A 22,242-nucleotide genomic window follows, 5' to 3' on the forward strand; every position below is an offset into this window, starting at 1 on the left:
AAATATAATATAACAAAAAATAAAGTAATAATTTAAATAAAAAGATTTAATTAAATATAAAATGAAGTCATAAATAAAATAAATTCGCAATAAAATTAAATAAAAATAAAAAAGTTAAATAATATAAAATAACGTAATAAATACAATAAAAATAAAATAAAAAAACTTTAAATTAAAATATATAAAATATAAAGTAATAAATAAAAATGTACTTAAAATATATAAAATATAAAGTAGTACATAATAAATTAAAAATAAAAATGTAATTAAAAAATACAAATTAAATAAAAAAATGTAATTAAATATATAATGAAATAAATAAATAAAATTAAACAAATTAAAATTAAATAAAATTTTAATAAAAAAATAAATATAAAATAAAATAAGGAATAGATTTTCAGGATTGTTTGGTGAACTGTTTGGAGAATATCCAAAAGAACACAAATAAGTATACAAATAATACAATAATAGCACTTGCCTTTTGCATGAATCAGTTCATCAAAATTACTCAAATTTAAAATAAAAACTGAAGAAAAAAAATGTCTGTTGGATCTCACCATGTGAACTGCTCTGACTGGAGCCAGCAGAAGCGTCCTCCAACCAAACAGAGCTGTATGGAAATGAATCTCGTTTGTGAGGCGTACCGGCTGAAGACAGACTCTCCTGAACGCCAGAAAAAAACACAAAACATATGCAAACAGCTCAAGCAGTCAGTCCTGCCAAATCATATTTCTGTTCAGGCAATTACACGCAAATACCAATATGCATTTGACTGCAGATATATTCAGCTATTTAAATGCAGATTGTCTTGTTGGCCGTTAAGAGTTCTATTCACTGAAACAATTGCTTTACATATTAATAGCATGAGTTATGTGGGTAGCACTTTATTTTACAGTCCTGTTTTGTATTTATATATTATGTATTTATTACATGGTCCCACATCATATTCAGTGGCCTTATGTACTTGCATTTAAAGGTGCCATAGAATAAAAATCTGGATATACCTATAGACATAGCTGAATAATAAGAGTTCAGTATGTGAAAATGACATACCGTGAGCCTCAAACACCATCGTTTCCTCGTTCTCATGTAAATCCCATGAGTGTAAAATCCCGGAGATAAGCAGGCCAATGTAAACAAAACACTGATTCTGATGATCCACTCAGTATCATTAACATGCACACCCAAGGCTGCATATCATTTGCCATATTTCCTATTGAGATTACAACAATGGTCATTTTTTACCTTATTTTTTTAGTTATCTAAACTTGAATTATGCTTGGGGTGGCACAGTGGGTTAGCACTGTCACCTTGCAGCAAGAAGGTTGCTGGTTCGAGTCCCAGCTGGACCAGTTGGCATTTCATGTGGAGTTTGCATGTTCTTCCTATGTTCACGTGGGTTTCCTCCAGGTGCTCCGATTCCCCCCACAATCCAAAAACATGCGGTGTAAGTGAATTGGGTAACCAAAATTGGCCATATTGTGTTTGAATGCAAAAGTGTATGGGTATTTCCCAGTACCGGGTTGCAGCTGAAAGGGCATCCGCTGCGTAAAACATATGCTCCTCGAAAATGTTTGTTTAAACTATTTTTTGTTAGCTTAGTGTGTCTATAGTGAAATAAACAAACTGCAATGTTGAGTTCAGCAAAAAAAACTGCAGTTGAGTTCAGCAAAAATGTGCCTGATAAATAAAGAGATAAGTCGACTCAGAATTGCCTTAATATTTTCAAATCTTTCGCCTGCTACTGATCTACATTAACAAGATGAACGTGACTCATTTGCATAATCCCGCCTCCTACAGTATGAACACTCATAGATACTGAAAAACCAATCAAAAGAGACTTGTCCAGCTGACCAATAAGAGCACTAAATTCTCTGAGCACAAACAGTTCTTCTGTATAATTAGCAATATAATGAACTGGTTTGACTGAAGAGTCACAGCAGATCTCATTGATATTCAAGACCCTTCCAAATACGGTCAAAACCAACCATATCATACAAGGGCCAGTTCTTAGGTTCGGAAAAGGACATGTAAAATTATTTCTGGAGAATTTTTGCACTTACCTAAGCCCCATCCCTTTTTATCTAGATATCAGAGAACAATTGAACGTATTGCATCAATGGATACTATGGCACCTTTAATTAAATTATTTGATACAATGCACAGTTATTATGAAACCCAGTATTTTCTCATGGAAGTACACATACTGTAAAATAAAGTGCGAGCATAATGTATTGTTGAAAGTGGTGTGTGTTTGTGTCCTCACCAGTCCTGTGTCGTAGTCCTCTGTCGCTTCATGATCCTCCACCACACTGGTGAAGCTGCTGTCGTTGGACGAAGAGCGAGACAAATCCTGAGACTCGGGGATAGATGGAGCTCGACAGCACAGGGCCGAACTACACACACACGCACACACGCACACACGCACACACGCACACACGCACACACGCACACACACACACACACACACACACACACACAAACATATATTTGAGGTCAGATAAACACGAGATACTAACCATTATTTATGCTATTTTACACCCACATCAGCACTTTTTTCTCACAATGTCTGAAATAGTTAGTTAAAGATTTACTTTGCTGCTGTACCATGGCTGCAGCAGGCACAATGATATTATGCAGCACCCAAAAATAGTCCCTTGTTAGATAAGAGTTGTAGAGGAAAAATAAATTTTTACCAAACTTGGATGCTTATGAAATATAATGTTTCTATCTGAAGATGTGGTTTCGGGGCCCTAGCATGAGATATATGACATATTTTTGTTAAAATCTTTGTCTTGTGTTGAAAAGTACAGCAGGTCAGTAATGTAACCTTGAATAACTGATTTGCTGTAAGCAGTAGAAAGCCCTCCCTTCCTTGCACACTCTGCAGCGACCTGTGTTTCTGTATGACTGTCTGACCCTCTAGCAAGAGAATAAAATCATCTTTAATAAAAATTGAACATGTTTCACACATCGCTGAGTAATATTATTGCGCCTGCTGCAGCAATGGTATGGCACCAAAGTTCCTTGATTATTACTCATGAATGAAAGTATAGTTCCTAGCCATAATGGCCTGGAAAATAGCAACTTTACAATTTTCATCGTTTTTAGTAGACAATACAACCATAGAAGAGTCAAGCTTTAAACAGGACAAAAGTTACAGAAACTTTTTTTAATTTCCTTTAAGCGAGGTGCTAATGGTCTAATTCAATTCAGTGATTTATGCTAAGCTAAGCTAAAAGTGCTCATGCCAAAAATCAACTGAATGGATTAAAACATGCTAAAGCTCAATTGTTTAAATCTATTAACTCTAAGCCTATTTTTATGGTACGACAGCAAAGTTCCTTGATTATTACACCAGAATGAGAGTATAGTATCTAGCCATATCGGCCTGGAAAATAGCAACCTTTCATTTTCCGTCACTCTTAGTAGACAATGCAAGAGTCAAGCTTTAAATAGGAAAATTACCAAAACTCTTTTTAATTTCCTTCAAGCAAGATGCTAATAGTCTAAGTCAATTCAATGATTTATGCTAAGCTAAGCTAAAAGTGCTCATGTAAACAAATCAGCTGAATGGATTAAAACATGCTAAAACTCAATTGTTTAACTTTATTAACTCTAAGCCTATTTTTATGGTACAGCAGCAGAGTTCCTTGATTATTCCACCAGAATGAGAGTATAGTATCTAGCCATATCGGCCTGGAAAATAGCAACCTTTCATTTTCCATCATTCTTAGTAGACAATGCAACCATAGGAGAGTCAAGCTTTAAATAGGAAAATTACTCTTTTAAAAATGTTTAAGCGAAAGGCTAATTGTCAATTCAGTGATTTATGCTAAGCTAAGCTAAAAGTGATTATGCCAGAAATCAGTTGAATGGATTCAAAAATGCTAAAACTCAAATGTTTAACTCTAAATAAACCTTTTTTCAAAAAGAAAAAAAAAAGTGAAGAGCACAGAAACTCCTGGAAACTGCCACCTTCAGATTTATTACAGAAACAAGCTGCTTCATCTGTGTGGTTGAAAAGGTGTTGCTTGGGCTGTATTTTGCTATTGCGTAATATTATAATTTGTGATTATTACTTCACAGTTGTTGTGCCACTAATGACTCCCTGAACAACTAGTAAAGGTCTAATAATCGTTTGAGCTCAAATACAATAAAATGAATATCTGTTATTTGCAGTAAGGAGTGGTTTTGTGCCAAGGATAATCAAGAGTAAACAAGGAGCGGTTCATGAGTAACTGCAATTGTTTCCTTTGAACAAGCGCCATAACCTCAGGTCAGTCTATTTAGATACTGCATATGAACATGAAACTCAAATATGAGGATGTTTGATTACAGGTACTGATGACAAATGCAAAAAACAAACCATTAAAAACAAAGCATTACTACCCAGGTAGCAAAGAATTCTGGCCCAGATTTGGCAAAAACCTGGCAGAGCAGGCACTCTTCCGGCATTGGCATATAGCATTTGGGCCAAACATAGCCTGAGTTTGGCAGAAGTGGCACCGTCTTTAAGGTGGCCCACAAGATTTGGGCCAGATTTAAAATGTAGTATTTGGACCAGATGTTAATAATTGATATGTGGGCCACATGTTTGGCCTGTCTTGACTCACATTTAAAACACATTAAAATGATTTTTGAGTAAAGAGAAAAAAAATCTACCAATCAGGTCGCTTTAGGAAAAAGCATGCCCATAGTGTGCTTAAAGCGCAATGCTTCATGGGTTTATCAATTGCATTGCAATCATGACACACCAACCTATCTGGCGCAGTTCAGGCCCAGGTATGTGTTATTAACTTGGCTGAGATTTGACCCAGGTACGGTCCATGTTTGGCCCTTGTCTGGAAGCCAGACTTGGTCCAGTCATGTACCAAAATTCACTGTGGCATGTGGGCCAAGATTTTACAGGTCAGAGGTAGGCTAGAGAAATTTTCCTATGTGGGTAGTATAAAGCTAGTGCATGGTTTTCCATTTGCTGTTTGAGATCAGTATGATTGGTTGTAGTTTTTGAAACTTTTGAAAATATAAAAAAAACACAAGATATTATATGTCTATACAGTGAATGTAAATATCAGATTATGGATTCTGTGGTTAAAACAGGGCCTTGCATTAGAGTGCGACTGCATGCAAACAGAAGTCAGTGTTTTTATTAATGCTATGCTCACCCGATCTTGGTGGTTGCCATCTCAGGTGAGCTCTGATTGGATGAGCTGTCTAGCCGGAAGTCCTGAGTGAAGTGTCCACCATCAGATGACCTCTGTGGACTCGGGGACACCTCTCGACTACTGAAACAGATTCATTAACACATCTTAATTACTTCTTACAAGAGGTTTAAACTTTTGAATGAACTTGTTACCATGACATTGAATGGTCAAAATGAGAACACTTTCTGGTCTAATCACACAGTCTTTGTTATATTTTGGTGTTTTCTCATCACAAGACAGCAAAACAACTTCATACATTTTAATAACACACAATAGCTTACTTTCATTTTCAAATAATTGTAAAAAAAATCAAGAATTTTAAGAAGACAAAATGTAATTAGAAAAACAATACAAATTAATAAAAACAATAATGATTAAAAGAATTATCGTTAGAAAAACATGTTTGTATAAAATGAATCGTTACATACTATATTAAATCATGGCTGTTCTGAATCTTCTTATAAAATGGCTCAAACTGTTAACAGGAAATACTCAGTGCTTTCCCAAATACTCAAAGCCTTTCCTTTTGTACCTTCTCTCCTGAACCTCTTGTATGTTCTCAATCCCAATGGCGCTGCTCCTCCTGGAACTAAATGGACCGGATTTCTTACGTGTTGGACTTTTTCCAGGAATAATCAAGGACTGTGAAAAAATCAACAATACAGAACTTGATTCAGGTTATTATTCACTATACATGGTTTCCGCTACATTCATTCTTCCATGGCGAGGTGCCACAACAAAATTCACCCCACCACTGCTACATCTCATTCAAAACATTCAGTCGTTGTTGTTTTTTTAATAGCAGGATATAATCTCACCAAAACGTGTAAAAAGTAAGTGAATTATAACAGCGCAACATATTCTATAATCATAGTAGTGCTGTGCGTCATTTGTTTACCCTGTAAGGTTATGTGGTGACTGACTGACTCAATGTGTGATACGTGCGTGATGCATGATGCTATCAAACACGGCAAAGCTTTCAGTTAAGATGAACAGGGTTTCCGTTTCACTTTACTTTAGGACGCATTAATGCCGCTCTGTAGGTCTATTGGAGACATTCATAAATATTCCTAACAAATCTAATGAGTGTTGGAGACATACTTGTTACATAAATACACTAAACCACACTTCAGCAGCGTTTATTTCAGAGCGCACAACATAATCTGCACTTGAGCAGCGTATATTTGAGGGTGTGCAAGATGTTTTGTGCACAAACAGAGGAAAATGGTGCGCAAACAAAGAGATTTGTGTGCTCATTACATAAATGCGCTCTCGACTTCTAATACTGCGCTCACAACATTTGTTATTGAAATAACCCCACAGGTAGTTGGTAGATCTGTGTAAAAGGCCCAACAGACTCTGCCACCACTGCTAGAAAAAATCCTAGAGGAAACACTGCTATATACTTTTATTTCTATGCAAGCACTTCACCTCAGGTTACATAAAGAGACTCTGAACAACACAAGAATAACTTTTTACTGTTATTATATTGTAAAAACAGAGAGAAAGAGACAAGCCTTTCGGTATCAGGCAGCAGCTATTTCTCTGTAACTCTTACATGGTCGCCCACTGAAGCGAAGCAGGGCTGTGCCCAGTCAGTACCTGGATGGGAGACCACATGGGAAAGCTAGGTTGCTGCCGGAAGTGGTGTTTGTGAGACCAGTAGGGTGTTCATCCCAACATGCGGTCTGTGTGGGTCCTAACACCCCAGTATAGTGTTGGGGACTCTATACTGCTCAGTGAGCACTGTCTTTCTGATGAGACCTGACTCTCTGTGGTTGTTAAAAATGCCAGAACGTCCTTCGAAAAAGAGTAGGGGTTTATCCCTATTTGGCCGCTGGCCTCTGTCCATCATGGCCTCCTAACCATCCCAATATCATAATTGGCTTCATCACTCTGTCTCATCTCCACCAATCAGCTGGTGTGTGGTGTGTGGTGTCTGGCGCAACATGGCTGCCGTCATGTCACCCAGGTGGATGCTGCACACTAGTGCTGGATGAGATTCCCCCAATGCGTAAAGTGCTTTGAGTGTCCAGAAAAGCACTATGTAAATGTGAGTTATTATTATTATTATCATCATCATCAGGGTTGTTGAGTAAGTTATTTCTACATTATTCCTACATTCGTCATTCATTTAATTATTCTCTATTGTAAATGCAGATCAGATATGTGCATTTAGCCTTGAAGTGTAAACACAGCCTAGATGAAAATAGTCGGGATGAAATAAAAATCTTGATTCAACAAAGCTGACTTCAAGTTTCCATACAAATGCAAGCACAACATGAAAACAGTGTGTTCTGTGCTATAAAAATAAATCTAATTTTAAACTGATATGGTAAAACTAACAACACTTATTGTTCATTTCATTCTGTGTAAATGTGTTTAGAGCTAAAATCCTGATATCAACATGAGCATTTGATTCCCAAACACGTGCTGTGATTGCTCGACCAATCACAGCAGACTGGGCCATGATCTGATCAATCAGAGCAGAGTGAGCTCTCAGGAAGGGTCTAGAGACAATGGATTCTAAAATCAGCTGTTTCAGACAATTCGCTAGTTAAGTCGTGACGTTTCGGTGATGTATGGAATACTGTTTCCGGGTCCAAGCTGCTTCTCATTTGAATTAGGAAAATGTTTGTTTATGACCACTTTTTAGTCAGGTCACACATTAAAGTGAATTTTATATAAAATCATGGTGTACACATCAGTCTCTGCTGCATTATAGACACCAATATATTAACAATTTATAAAAAATGTATCACTTTCTGGTTCTGATATTAGGCATGGACATATATATATATATATATATATATATATTGCAATCGTGATTTTCAAAAGTATTACAGCGCTTTGTAAACATTTATTATTACCATTTGATGAGCCTTCCCATACAGTTTGATAAAGCACTTGGACCTGAAACCCGCTTCGCGTGACGTCACACTTAACAAGTAGATAGTTTAATACTGAATTACAAAATGCTTAACTGAAATGCCAAGGTGTGCTTAAATTTTTTTAAATGCGCATGAAAAAAAACTGTAGGATAAACTTTTTATCCAAATATAGTGCAGAAACTATGACAGAAACACATTTACCGAATAAGTTCCAGCATGCGCATTAAAAAAGTCATGTGATTTAGTTTTTAACAGATCATGTGATAATACAAAATGGACACAATAGGATAACATTAATGGAGAAATTTCTGAAACTTCTGAAATGTTGTTTTGGTCAAACTAAAATACCTCAGCCAAAGTGGTTCACTATTATCTACCAGACCTTTCTTGAGCGGTTGTGCTCCTGAAAAGCGGTCTCATTGGTGTTCATTGAATTTCATCTTCATTTTAATTTTTTTACAATTATTTTTTAAGGTTTTTTTTAACCTTTATCAGATAGGACAGTGGAGGAAAGACAGGAAAGCATTGGAAGCAAAGAGAGGGAAAGGATCGGCACAGGACCTCGAGCCGAGAATTGAACTTGGGTCGCCGTGAGCACCATGCTGCCATATGTCGGCGCACTTAACCACTAGGCTATTGGCGCAGACTCATCTTCATCTTTTGATGCACAAGTAATTTATTATACAATAACCACATCAAATTCCATTTTTCTTTTTGATATTTGCTGTCAGTTTATCAAGAATTGACAATTTTGTTATTGACTCATAGGATGGAAACGCTGCTTTATTCGCCAATGTTTTATGATATTCCAGTTTAGTGCATGAGTCTAATTCCCTTCTTTGGATGGAAACATGAGAAAAGAGCTGATTCTGCAATGTATATTATGAAAGCAAAAGTGTTTTTTGACTTTGAATAGATGTAAACCTACTATAAGAAACTTCTTTTACTATAAGAATGCTCTCAGCAACCTTTAAAACTTCCTAATAGGAGCACAGTTATTGCAAATCCTCTCACACTAATGGCTAATAGACTGTTATGTCAACCTGTCATCATAAGAGGTTCTCATTTATTGCCCTTGTTTTCCTAACGATGGAGAAGAGACTGTTGCTTGTGGAGAGCCCCATCTGTTCCACCGACCTCCATCCAGACGGATCATAAGATCTGATAACACATCGGCTTTTTTCTTTTTCAATGGTAAAATGATGGAGATCTGAACTGGCAGGAGAAGGCCTGGTCTACCATCAGCACAGATATGCCATGAAGACACGAGCATCAGAGGTCAAAGCCACTCCCTGCAAGCCAGCTGCGACAATGCCGGGTGTTTCGGGGCATTTCGTGACAGCCTACTTTTTTTTTTTTAATAAAGTTGTTGTGTCTTTAACAACTTTAAAGTGTCTTGACATTGAGAAGAGATTGTTGATACTCACAATGCCAGGTGTTTTGGGGGTTTCTGGAGGATTGTGGGTAAAGCTTCCACTGTGGCTTGTGGAGACTGTGTGCGGTTTCTTGTTACTGAGGCCCATAGCATCCATAGACTGACTTCTGTTGCGGATTACTCGCTGGAAAGAGGAAAATACACAAGACGTGTGCATCACTGCAATGAAACACTAGAGGGCACTACAACTGCTTATATGAGAAATAGGAGCGTTAGAAGCAGTAAAGGACAGGGAGACTATTTTTGCATTATGCAAGTTTTAATATGCAATCACTGTCAAAATGTGGGTGTGTAAACTCTGTTATCTATGTGCCTGATTTCACCTTTCATTAAAACTAGCACAATGTAACTTGAGAGATTAAATAGTTCCGTAAAACATGTTTTATATACACATTGAACACTTGTGAATGAAATTAACTTGCATTAAATTAATCACATTTGGCAGTAAAGACAAGTTATGTTATGTTATGTAAAAAAATAATGTAAATTAAATGCTGTTTTTAGACCACTTAAAAAATCTTAGTTTCTCTGGATAAATTGGTTTTAGTTTTACTAGGAAGGGTTTTTAAGTAAAATAATTTTTTTTTATAAATACATAAATTTCAAAATAAATAAACATATAATTAAATAATATATAACTAAATAATATATAATTAAATTAAATTATATATATATATATATATATATATATATATATATATATATATATATATATATATATATATATATATATATATATATATATATATATATATATATATATATAAAATAAACACAAATTCCTGCATAAATAAATATATAAATAGTGCGGGCAGATTAGTAATTAAATAAATTACACAGATGTTGGAGGAATAAGAAAATGCTGAACTGAAAGTAGATTCCTACCCCTCCCCCTTTCACATCGTCCTATTAATTATTTATATATTTATTTATGCAGGAATTTGTAGATTTATATGTACATTTATTTGCGTATTTGTTTTTTATTGTTTTATTTATGCAGGAATTTGTGTATTTATTTATTCATTTATTTGTTTTTATTAAAGCAGAAATGTGTGTATTTATTTATTCATTTATTTGCGTACTTATTTATTTATTGTTTTATTTATGCAGGAATTTGTTTTATATTTATTTATTTATTTATTTATTTGCATATTTATTATTTATTGTTTTAATGATGCAGACATTTGTGTATTTATTTATTCACTTATTTGAGTATTTATTATTTATTGTTTTAATAATGCAGCAATTTGTATATATATATATATATATATATATATATATATATATATATATATATATATATATATATATTTATTTATTTGCATATTTATTTATTTATTTATAGTTTTTGCAGGTTTCGTCCTCAATAGAATATCACTGCATACTGCAGAAGTATTTATGCGTCTTACGTCTAATCAAAGAACAAAAAGAAACTTCATTAAGAGTACATCCAGACTCTTTTATGTTACATAGACATGAGCAGTAAGTTGCAGGCTGTAATTCCTTTAATGCCCACTGGTGGTAATCGCTAATAACAGGTTTCTGAATTCTACACACTCTCTTTTTAATTCACGTTAGCAAATGCCAACTCATTATAAGTGTACTCTACCTTGAACGACTCGAAGAATCCTCCTCCTCCTCCTCCTCCATTTTCCAGCTTGTCGTCATCTCCTCCTAAACCCATCATGGACTGGCTGTTCATGTGCAGCTCCTCATATAAAGTCTCCAGCAGAGCCGAACGCGTCCTTTCCTGAACAAGAATGAAGCACCTGAATGCAGCACACATGCTGAAGCTTCCATACGCACCTCACACACACACACACACACACACACACACACACACACACACACACACACACACACACACACACACACACACACACACACACACACACACACACACACCTATGGGCTTCTTACCTCTAGCTTGGCAAACTTCTCTGCTTTATAGCAGGAATATTCAGCATTGATCAGTTTGGTCAAGAGGAACTCGTGAAACTCTGAACTCTAAAAAAAAATGAGGGCAAATCAGAAGTACACAAAGAACAGTTAGACTCAATTTCTTTTGATGCATAAATTATTTGAAAATTATTTAATCTTCTATTATTTCTGTAATCAATTCTTTAATCTACTCTTAATTACTATTATTTGATCATTCATATCACCTATAATTACATTTTCCATTTTCTATAATACAGTTTCATATGTGGAATTGTCCATAATATAATGCATATTTTTTATCACATGTAAACATGCTGAGACTTATTATAAGCAGAGGCAGATTTAGTGATTTGGGGGCCCTAAGCAATTCCAGGTATGGGGTCCTAGCATTAAACTGCAAACATTCTCTTTCTCTAAAGATATTTTTCTCTGTAGATTAGTAGTTTTTTGTAAATAAATTGTAAATAAAAAGTATTTAAATAAATCTATATAAAAACTATAAAAACTATTTAAAGTAGATTTAAAACATTTTAATATTTAAAGAAACCTTTGTCTTCTTAATGTAAAATTAAATGCAATAAATTTGCAAATAAAAAAAAAAAGTTCACAAATTTTGTACAGTTAAGTGGCCATAATTGGCCATAATCTGTGCCCCTAAATTGCCCGGGGTTCTAAGTGGCTGCTCACCTATTTTATTGGTTTAGTCTGCCCCTGACTTTTATATCTGCCCCCTGATATATATATATAGCCACCCTTTGATTTATTTATTTTTTGTCCTCTAGGTGCTCTCTAGATGCTCTGGTTTCCCCACAAGTCCAAAGACATGCGGTACAGGTTAATTGGGTAAGCTAAATTGTCCGTAGTGTATGTGTGTGAATGAGAGTGTATCGGTGTTTCTCAGTGATGGGATATAAAACATATGCTGGATAAGTTGGCGCTTGGAGGTTTATTCCCTTGTGGCGACCCCAGATTAAAAGAAAAGAAAATGAATGAATGAATAAATAATATTAAATAAGAACTTTTATAACTTCTATATTTAATAATATGGCTCATTACCATTTAACATCATTTTTTTATTATTTACATTTTTTTTCAAAACTCATTTTATATACTAATTTTTATGCTAAAAATCCTGTTGAAACATTTTAAAATGATTAAATATGGTGAACCTAAACTATTTTTTTTTTGTAATATTTAAATACATTGAAATATTTAAACGCATTGATCTAAGAGTACTGCATGAGTAGAAAAAGTTTTGATCTGAATGCATAATTATTAAGATGAAATACTGCTAATAGGTATCAGCGGGTGAGTATAACATAGAACGACGTAATGAACTTCAATGCATCATTCAATCAGCTCATTTTCACTTTCAATTCTGCAGAAATACAGAGCAAAGATGTCATGTGGAGCCGGTCAAATGACATGAAACACAGTGAAAATAAGTACCTTTTTAAAGACAGCCGGATCTGGCAGAGCAGGACCAAAAAAAGGCACATCGTCTCTTGCTGTTACAGACACCTAGAATAACACAAAACGCATTATGACAGATTCCAGGAAAGCTTATCTGTAAGTAACCCTGCATTTATTATATTGGAAAAGTAAAGCATTTTTCTATAACAAAGATGCATGGCTTCAGTGTGCATGAACAAATCAGGATTAATTACCTTATAGAGGACGTTATCAGTGCAGGCGTTTTCCACCTGCACCACCACATAAGCATGAAGGAAGTTGGATGCAATCATATCAGGTACAAATGGCGTATTTTCTTCTTGGAACACAATGGCCACAATGTCATTTCCTATATGCCTCTTCCTCTGGAGCTGAAATCAAGTCAGAGCAAGAAAACAAAAGTAAGAAGAGGAAGCTGCCTGTAAGGTCTGACAACCCATTTAAGATTCACTTCTTTGACCAGACCGGCCAGAACCGAAACCTGAACTGAAAACTAAAATAGACCATGCTCTTTGAAAATGTATGATCAAAAAAGAACCAGTACTTTTAAACCTCTCTGATTTAAAAACGCTCTATAAAGAAAACCTGGATATACCTATAGGCATAGTCGAATTATAAGAGATTGGTTCATGGACATGGCCATACCGTGTGCCTCAAACACCATTGTTTCCTTGTTTTTATTTAAATTATCCGAGTTTAAAACCCTGGTGAAAAACAGGCCAATCAGAACACAATACACACTGTTACATTGCTCATAGGGAACAATTTTCCTCCCTAATTTTTAATTTAATCAAAATAAATAAATAAATAAAAAATAAATTACCATGTATGTGGGGCTCTTATTTTAAAAACAGGAGACACAACAAAGTCTACGCCAGTTGTACAAGTTTGTTTTCTGCATGCATTACTAAACAACAACTGTTTAGAGCTCATCAGAATGCACAATGCTGGATATACAGGTTAAAAATCTATGCAGCGATACTCTGAAGAGGCATAGGGCATGTTTTTTTTCTATCTTTTAATTACCTTTAATTTATTGTTTACTGGAAAGTTTGCTGGAGATGGCATCTTCAAATTATTTTATACTATACTCATGCCACTCTGCCTAATATTGCCGTATAGTTTTTGTTATAGGGCTACACGGTGGCGCAGTGGGTAGCACTTTCGCCTCACAGCAAGAAGGTCGCTGGTTCGAGCCTCAGCTCGATCAGTTGGTGTTTCTGTGTGGAGTTTGTATGCTCTCCTTGTGTACGTGTGGGTTTACTCCGGGTGCTCCGGTTTCCTCCACAGTCCAAACACATGCGCTATAGGTGAATTAGGTAGGCTAAATTGTCCATAGTGTATGTGTGTGAATAAGTGTGTGTGGAAGTTTCCCAGTGATGGGTTGCAGCTGGAAGGGCATCCTCTGCGTAAAACATATGCTGGATAAGTTGCAATTCATTCCGCTGTGGCGACCCCAGATAAATAAAGGGAAAAGAAAATGATTGAATGAGTTTCTGTTATAATTATTTGTTAAATTACATATAAATTAGTTGGTTATTATGTTTATCTAACAACAATTTAATCAGTTTATTGATTTTAACCGTTTGCCCCATATTTTTGTAAATTAATAATAAATAAATAATAAAACAAAATAAAATAAAATAAAATAAAATAAAATAAAATAAAATAAAATAAAATAAAATAAAATAAAATAAAATAAAATAAAATAAAATAAAATAAAATAAAATTAAAGCTGGCTACACAAAAAAAAATGGGGAGATCGCTCAAGAAAAAAAAAAAAAAAAAGGTCTGCCCTTGCTATTTTTTGTGATATTTCCCCCAAAAGAACAATATTGGATTATAATATTATACCGCACACCGCCAGCCGATTTGTGTTTATTACACCAATTATATCTAAGCCTCGAATTTAAGAACAATAATTAAATTTATACTTGATTTAACATCGCAACAAAGAGTATTAGCATTCAGCGGGGTGTCAGATTTATCTCCAATAAAGCTTCAAAGGTTTATCCGATTAGCTTTCCTCAGTGCGTTTGCTCGTCTTCACAGCTTGCTCATAAATACGTATTAGAGAGCACTGTCAAAACAGAAAACTAGTTCACAGACATTCGCCAGTTCAAAAGAAAACTGCTTGTCTCCATCATCAAAGTGTTCAGGAAATTCATCAGACATGCTGAAAGATGTTTGCAGCCCTTTGGCAAACATCACAGTGGAAACAATGTTTTTAGATTGAAGCAAATCAGTTTAAGGCTAAAACAAATGTGTGTGCCAGTCTGCAGGCCATTAGCATGTCTCTATATAGCCTCATGTACCTCATACTATAGCGATTAAAGATTCCCTGAAATAACTTAAATTGCACATCTTTGTTTCATTTGTGGCTTAATTTTGCCTGAAGACAAGTCAGGAACTATTATGTAGCTCCTCCTCTTTTTAATAGCAATCAATAGGGTTTTGCTTATATCACAGCTCGTCCAGTCAGAGTAGTGATGGGAGAAACAACTGAACCAACTGCTTCACAAAATGACTCACTGTTTCACAGAGTAGGGTTTGTCTGTGGTAGTGATGCACGGATGGCCGTTATATCTGCAGGCGCTGTGGATAATCCGCTAGTCGGGTAATAAAAAAATACATTATGATTAGTTGTGGGTGGGTCGCGGGTGGATGAGATTAATTAGGGCCATGAAACCCCCCTGTTTCAGCAGGGTGTCAGAAAAAAGTCAGGAAAGTGGGTGTGTCTATCTTTTTAGGTGGGAGTGTGAGGGGACAGAATAAGGGAAAGTTTTGCATAAAAATGGGAGTTGTGCTTTGGGCACGCGCTGATTTTCACAAAGGCAAAACAAACACACAGATGCAGGGGAGAAAGAGTGACTGTTCACATGGACATCCGTAATCGAATTATTTGCCAATTCATTAATTTGTCGACTTTAACTGCAGATTGGCACTTTCACTTTTATTCAGGAACATTTTATGCGTGCCCCCTGTGACAAACAAGATATTGCATACGAGGAACTGCTGGAAAAGTGCCGTTTTAATGGAATGTTTGAAGCCGTACGTCGTATAAGAGAAAAAAGCCCCTGCATTTCTCGGTAACTTAGATGCACTTGGCAGGTAGCGTCAGAAAGCCATGTGTGTATAGACTATCCTGTCACAAAATGCAACATAAATTCAACACGATGGTAATACTTTGATAGCGGTGTTTACATGTTTACACTCGGAGAGCAGCATTTACAGCGGATCTTTCAGTCCATAATATTGTAGTGACATTAAAGTACTGTAAACTTTGTAACTGAATCATTTTGACTAAAGTATTTCTTTAAAAACTGAAAGAGTACTGCTGACGATACGAACTAACTTTCCAATCTGAATAAACAAACAAAAACCACTGATCGCTCCCAAATCTGTAGAGACAGGGTGGCAGGTGGATGATTAGTATGAAGCAGTGGATTCGGGTGACATTTCAGCTGACAGAGGCGTAACATGAAGGGGGCGTAACTTGTTGACAACTCGTAGTTGATTTCGTTTGTGTGTGCAATGCTGTGGGGACTATTGTATATTTATTTTCTTAAATATATATATATTTTTAGGCGAACTCTCTGTATGAACACTCCTATAAATAAGTGATTGTCTTTAGGGGTTGGACATTTTAGACATGAGAGCATTTGATTGGTCAGAATTCTGATGAGAAGGCGGTAGTGGAAAAAAGTTTTGAATGCTTATTTGCTATAAATGCAAATATTTTATCATTTTGTTACACTTATAGATAATCTTAGGACAAATATATTCGAACAACTATTTCAAATTTGATCTGCGATGGACTTTAAAAGCAGCGGGTGATGAATCTGCACCCATATGTTCTCTGTGGCCTGTGAAGGGCCATATTGCAGAGGGTGTGCTTTAGTGACCGCTGTTGTTTCGCTCAGTCTGTGCTGAAACCCGCAGGTGATGTTTTCTCTCTGAGCTCAGCAAACGCTCATGATAACAGATGGCTTTGAGGATCAGTCGTTTGCACGGTGTGGTTTGCTCTCTAATTAACAGAGCATGCTGTTGGTCAGCAGTGGCCAAGCTCTCTGAGAGGCTGCAACTGGTACATTAATATCTCCAAACTGACACTGACTGTGGCATAAAACAGCATCTGAGATTGTTACCATTATATTTGTACCATACTGTTGTGCTAGGAAACCTTTTGAAAGGGTCCACAAAAAGTATTTTAGTACTTCTGACAGTGAAAATGGAAATAAATGAGTACCGTACTCTAGTGAACCGCTCAGTGGAAATCATGCCATAATGACACCTTACCGTAAAGTGAGGTATCATTGTTTTAAGTAAGGTATCACCTCATGTTGTGTTCATCGTATTGACACACTACCTCTGTAACATTTATCAGTCATAAAAAAAAAAAATCAAATCGGGTTTGATTTTTCCATTTTTTGACAATTCAGGGCACCGAACAACCGAAAGGCAACATCCAAAATGGGGTCGGAGAAACTAATTCACTTGGTCTCACAACACAAAACCCTGTATTATAAGCATATTATTCAAATGTTCTGTGGTTTATTGCATATTAGTTTGTCAGCGCAGTTTGGTGTGTGTGTGTGCGCGCGTGTCTGTTTGCGTGTCTATCTGTGTCTCCATAGCTTAGACAAACTGCCAGTCTCTGTTCAGGATCATTTGGTTCAGGGAAATTGGTGGTCTTCCTTTCAATATGTGCTTCAGTTATTACTAGCAAAGTATCAAACGGAGCCATGGACATCCTGAAGTAAACTTTGACCGGGTCGGGATAATCTCACAGCTCTTCGATAAGGAACTCCGCTTCCTTCTCTCTGAAATCGAAGGATAGGATGGACCCAATATTTCCACGACAAGACAGCAATTACTCGAATTCATTACTCGAAGACTCCATTTTGTATTATTTTGCACAGAAATGTCAACTGGCCCAGCCGGGATTCAAACCAGCAACCTTCTTGCTCTGAGGCGACGGTGCTAACCACTGAGCCACCATGCCATCAAATTGGGTTTGATTTTTTTTCCTTTTTTTGCATCCCAAAAGGCGTTTTGAGAAGTGTTTTGACAATTCAGGGCCACCTTACATGTGAAAGGCAACATCCAAAATGGAGTCGGAGAAACTAATCCACTTGGTCTCGCAACACAAAGCCTTTTATGATATGAAATGTTCTGTGATTTATTGTTGGTTAATTTGTCAGCACAGTTTGGTGTGTGTGCGCACGAATGTGTGTCTGTTTGCATGTCCATCTGTGTCTCCATAGCTTAGACTAACTGGCAGTCTCTGTTCAGGATCATTTGGTTCAGGGAAATTGGTGGTCTTCTTTTTAATATGTGTTAGCAAATTATCAAACTGAGCCATGGACATCCTGAAGTAAACTTTGTCCGGGTCGTGATAATCCTACAGCTCATTGATAAGGTGGTGGATTTCTGCTTCCTCTCTCTGCAATCTAAAGATGGGATAGACCCAATATTTCCTCTTTCTTTTTCTATTGTTAAGCAGGGAGAAGACAACCAAATCATCTTCACTACTTGAAGACTCCATTTTGTATTGTTTTGCGAATCATTTTGCAATAGATTAATTAATACACATCAAACTCTGTGTGCAAGGCGTGTGAGCGTAACAATTGTTTTGAATTTGAATGCAAAAAATATATATATATTATACAAAAATTTCGGTCTCACCTGCTGTGAATCTCCTTCAGTGTAGGGCAGTTTGGTGGACACGTGGAACATGATCTCTTTATTGTGGAAGTTAACATACACCGACTCTGTTCCTGTCTGGCCATGTGTCACATCCAGGCCACCACGAAAACTGTATCATAAAACAAAATGACTTCATTCTTCAAATAATACATTCTCAAATATTCCAGCAAACCAGAGACCCGTTTTCATAAAAACAATCTGCTTTTTAAATCCCAACAACTAGTAAATAACATGACACATTAAACTGAATCCTTTACAGAATCATGGAGTTTTGCTGCATCCTCCAATATTTCAACAATTATAAATTATAAATCACAGTCTGACCATTTGATATTTGGCATGGATATATAAACATTAAAATCATGATTTTCAAAATGCTTCATATTTTCAAATACTATCACAACATACTGTAGCATTTATCAATACCATTTAGGGCTGCACAATATATTGTTTCAGCATTGATATTGCAACGTGCGCAGAAAACCACCCCCACCCAGAAAAAAATAAACAATTTTTTATTTGTATAAAAGATAAACAAGGCTCTAATTTGAGAATGAAGTATATTTAACAAAAAACATTGTGTTGTGGTAGTGCACTTCTTTAATAAAAATCTTTGTGACTGTAACATTTCAAATTTAATAAAGTACCTAAAAAATGGTAACTCTTTATAATAAGGTTCATTAGTTAATGCATTTACTAACATGAACTAATCATGAACAACATTTGTGCAGCATCATCATAATTGAACATTTACTAATGCATTATTAACATCCAAGTCCATGCTTGTTAACATTGGTTAATGCACCGTGAGTTAACATGAACTAACAATGAACTGTATTTTCATTAACTAATGTTAACTAACATAAACAAATACTGTAATAAATGTATTGTTCATTGTTTGTATATGTTAGTAAATGCATTAATTAACATTAACTAATGAACCTTATTGTAAAGTGTCACCAAAAAAAAACTATAACACACACTCTTTTATATTTTCAAGAAAAATTCAATATTATTCTAGGCCTATGCCAGAAGCCCTTACATCCATAAAGCACTAAATAACATATTTTAATATAAAAATATATATGTTGTATGCTTTTGGGGGCAAAAAGATCGCTGGTTCAACTCCCGGCTAGGTCAGTTGGCATTTCTGTGTGGAGTTTGCATGTTCTCCCCGTGTTCACGTGAGTTTCCTCTGGGTGCTCTGGTTTCCCCCACAGTCCAAAGACATGCGGTAAAGGTGACTTGAATAAACTAAATTGCCTGTAGTGTATGAGTGTGAATGAGTGTGTATGGATGTTTCCCAGCACTGGGTTGCAGCTGGAGAGGCATCCGCTGTGTAAAACATATCTTGGATAAGTTGGCGATTCATCCTACTGTGGCTACCCCGGATTAATAAAGGTACTAAGCTGAATGAAAATGAATAAATGTTTGCTTTTGGCATCTGACAAAGTGACGGGACCCAGAAGCAGTGATGTATGATGTCAGATTTTGACAGATTATAATGCAATATAATACGTTTTCTACTGAAACCTCTACAAAAACTCTAAAATGTGTTGTGTGTGGTAGAACAGAAAGACCTGTTTGGGTGAACCATGTGAAATAATTGATGTCTGTACCCTTTAAAATCATGAAGATCAATCTTCTCTCCCAGGAACTCCAGAAACTCAACAAAAGCTGGACTTTCCTCATTGTTTCCGAACAGCTCCTCTTCTGATGTCTGCAGAAGAGTCAATGTATTCAATAAATGAAGCATGGTGATTCAAACCCTAGTCATGTGTTATGAATTTAAACCATTAAAGTCTAACCGTTGAATTAAAGTCCAAGTTTTAATAACGAGAGATTAAAAATTTATTTGTACATCAGGTTTTGGAGCTGAATCAGGTCAGTGTAAAATGAAACCCTTTTATTTGAATGTATATATGCTAGTTTTTGTCCTTTATGCAAGAAAAATTGAGACATTGTATTTTATTGTAAAAGAAGAGCATAAAAACACTGAATGCTATTCTGACCTGGGCAAACTTCTGGTAAATGACTCCAAACTTGAAGTTGTTGCTGATGACGTGCTCATCGAAGGTCACGATGAGTCTCGATGCCTTAATACAGGGTTGCAGATGAAGGTCAGAGGCTGAAAATTACTTGTTCATTTGTTTTTGGTGCTATTGCTTCAGCTTACCTTTGGATATAAGACAGGATAAAATCTGTCCACATTCACCTCTTCACAGACAAGCTTAAGGACAAAAAAGATTGATTTATATTTTACATATTTCTAATTAAATTATTTTCTTTATCTAATTTCTAAGGCTATTTAAAATGGTAATTTGGTAAGAATTAATTATAAAAATGAGACAGATATTAATAAAAAATGCATTTAATCATCATTTTAGATATGCTTTCATGGAGATAAAAATAAATTAACTTCAAAGTCATTTTTGCAACGTTTAATTTACTGGATTTTTCTCAGAAAACACTGATACATGAGGCTAATTCACTGAGTAATTCAAATTAAATGAAAATAATTTGTAATGACAAATAAATAAATAAACAAACAAATAAATAAATAAATGGGTGACACAATGGCTCACAGTCGTCTCACAGCCAGACGGCCACTGATTCGAGCCTCGGCTGGGTCAGTTGGCATTTATATGTGGAGTGTGCATGTTCTCCCCGTGTTGGCGTGGGTTTCCTCCGGGTGCTCCGGTTTCCCCCACAGCCTAAGAACATGTGCTATAGATGAATTGAATAAGCTAAATTGTCCCTATTGAATGTTTGTGAATGAGTGTGTATGGGTGTTTCCCAGTACTGGGTTGCAGCTGGAAGGGCATCCGCTGTGTAAAACATATGGTGGATAAGTTGGTGGTTCATTCCACTGTGGCAACCACTGATGAATAAAAGGACTAAGCTGAAGGAAAATGAATGAATGAATGAATAATAATAAATACCTGATTTAAACCAATATCAATAGGAATATCTAAAAATTATGTAATATAAAAAAAATATTATACTATAATTTAGCAACATTAATAAAAATATTGAATATAAAAATAATTTCATACCATTTAATTTATTAATTAATTAATACAAAATATATTTATATTTATTTATATATATCCACTGGCAATTATATTGTTATTATTATTTAATTATTATATTATTTTATAAATATTCCTTTCAATATTCATCTATTCATTCATTTTCCTTCGGATTAGTCCCTGTATTTATGGGGGGTCACCACAGCGGAATGAACTGCCAACTTATCCAGCATATGTTTTACACATCGGATGCTCTTCCAGCTGCAACCCATCACTGAGAAACATCCATACATTCTCACATTCAAACAAATAGACTACGGCCAATTTAGTTTATTCAATTCACCTGTAGCACATGTCTTTGGACTGTAGGGGAAACCTGAGCACCCTGAGGAAACCAGCCGATTTTAATGTTATCACTCGATTGAATGGGTGTTGAATCAGTGGTTATCAGCTGATGGATTTGGGCCAGTAGGGGCCTTACTGGTAGGCTCAGAAGGCAGTTATCATCCATTCACATGGTTAATCAGCTATAGATCAGATACGGCTGCGGCCGAAAGTTAACGAGAATTATTTAT

At 35.6% G+C, this 22,242-nt stretch overlaps 1 protein-coding gene across 3 annotated transcripts in view; it reads right to left on the reverse strand.

The window, feature by feature from the left end:
* rap1gapb (RAP1 GTPase activating protein b) overlaps positions 1-22,242 on the reverse strand; it is an 83,375-nt gene that overhangs the window by 2,764 nt on the left and 58,369 nt on the right. For 2 of the 3 annotated variants that reach the window (XM_056460448.1, XM_056460445.1), the window contains exons 9-21: positions 20,812-20,865; positions 20,648-20,731; positions 20,255-20,355; positions 18,615-18,744; positions 13,142-13,297; positions 12,924-12,995; positions 11,454-11,540; positions 11,143-11,283; positions 9,526-9,657; positions 5,740-5,849; positions 5,169-5,288; positions 2,267-2,396; positions 558-663 (exon numbers count right to left, since the gene is read on the reverse strand). In XM_056460448.1, the coding sequence (XP_056316423.1) occupies positions 558-663; positions 2,267-2,396; positions 5,169-5,288; positions 5,740-5,849; positions 9,526-9,657; positions 11,143-11,283; positions 11,454-11,540; positions 12,924-12,995; positions 13,142-13,297; positions 18,615-18,744; positions 20,255-20,355; positions 20,648-20,731; positions 20,812-20,865 (1,423 nt within the window). The remainder of the gene's footprint in view (positions 1-557; positions 664-2,266; positions 2,397-5,168; positions 5,289-5,739; positions 5,850-9,525; positions 9,658-11,142; positions 11,284-11,453; positions 11,541-12,923; positions 12,996-13,141; positions 13,298-18,614; positions 18,745-20,254; positions 20,356-20,647; positions 20,732-20,811; positions 20,866-22,242) is intronic. The other variant, XM_056460446.1, reaches the window with a different exon arrangement.

The sequence above is a fragment of the Danio aesculapii genome, chromosome 6 (genome assembly GCF_903798145.1).
Source record: "Danio aesculapii chromosome 6, fDanAes4.1, whole genome shotgun sequence".
NCBI lineage: Eukaryota > Metazoa > Chordata > Actinopteri > Cypriniformes > Danionidae > Danio > Danio aesculapii.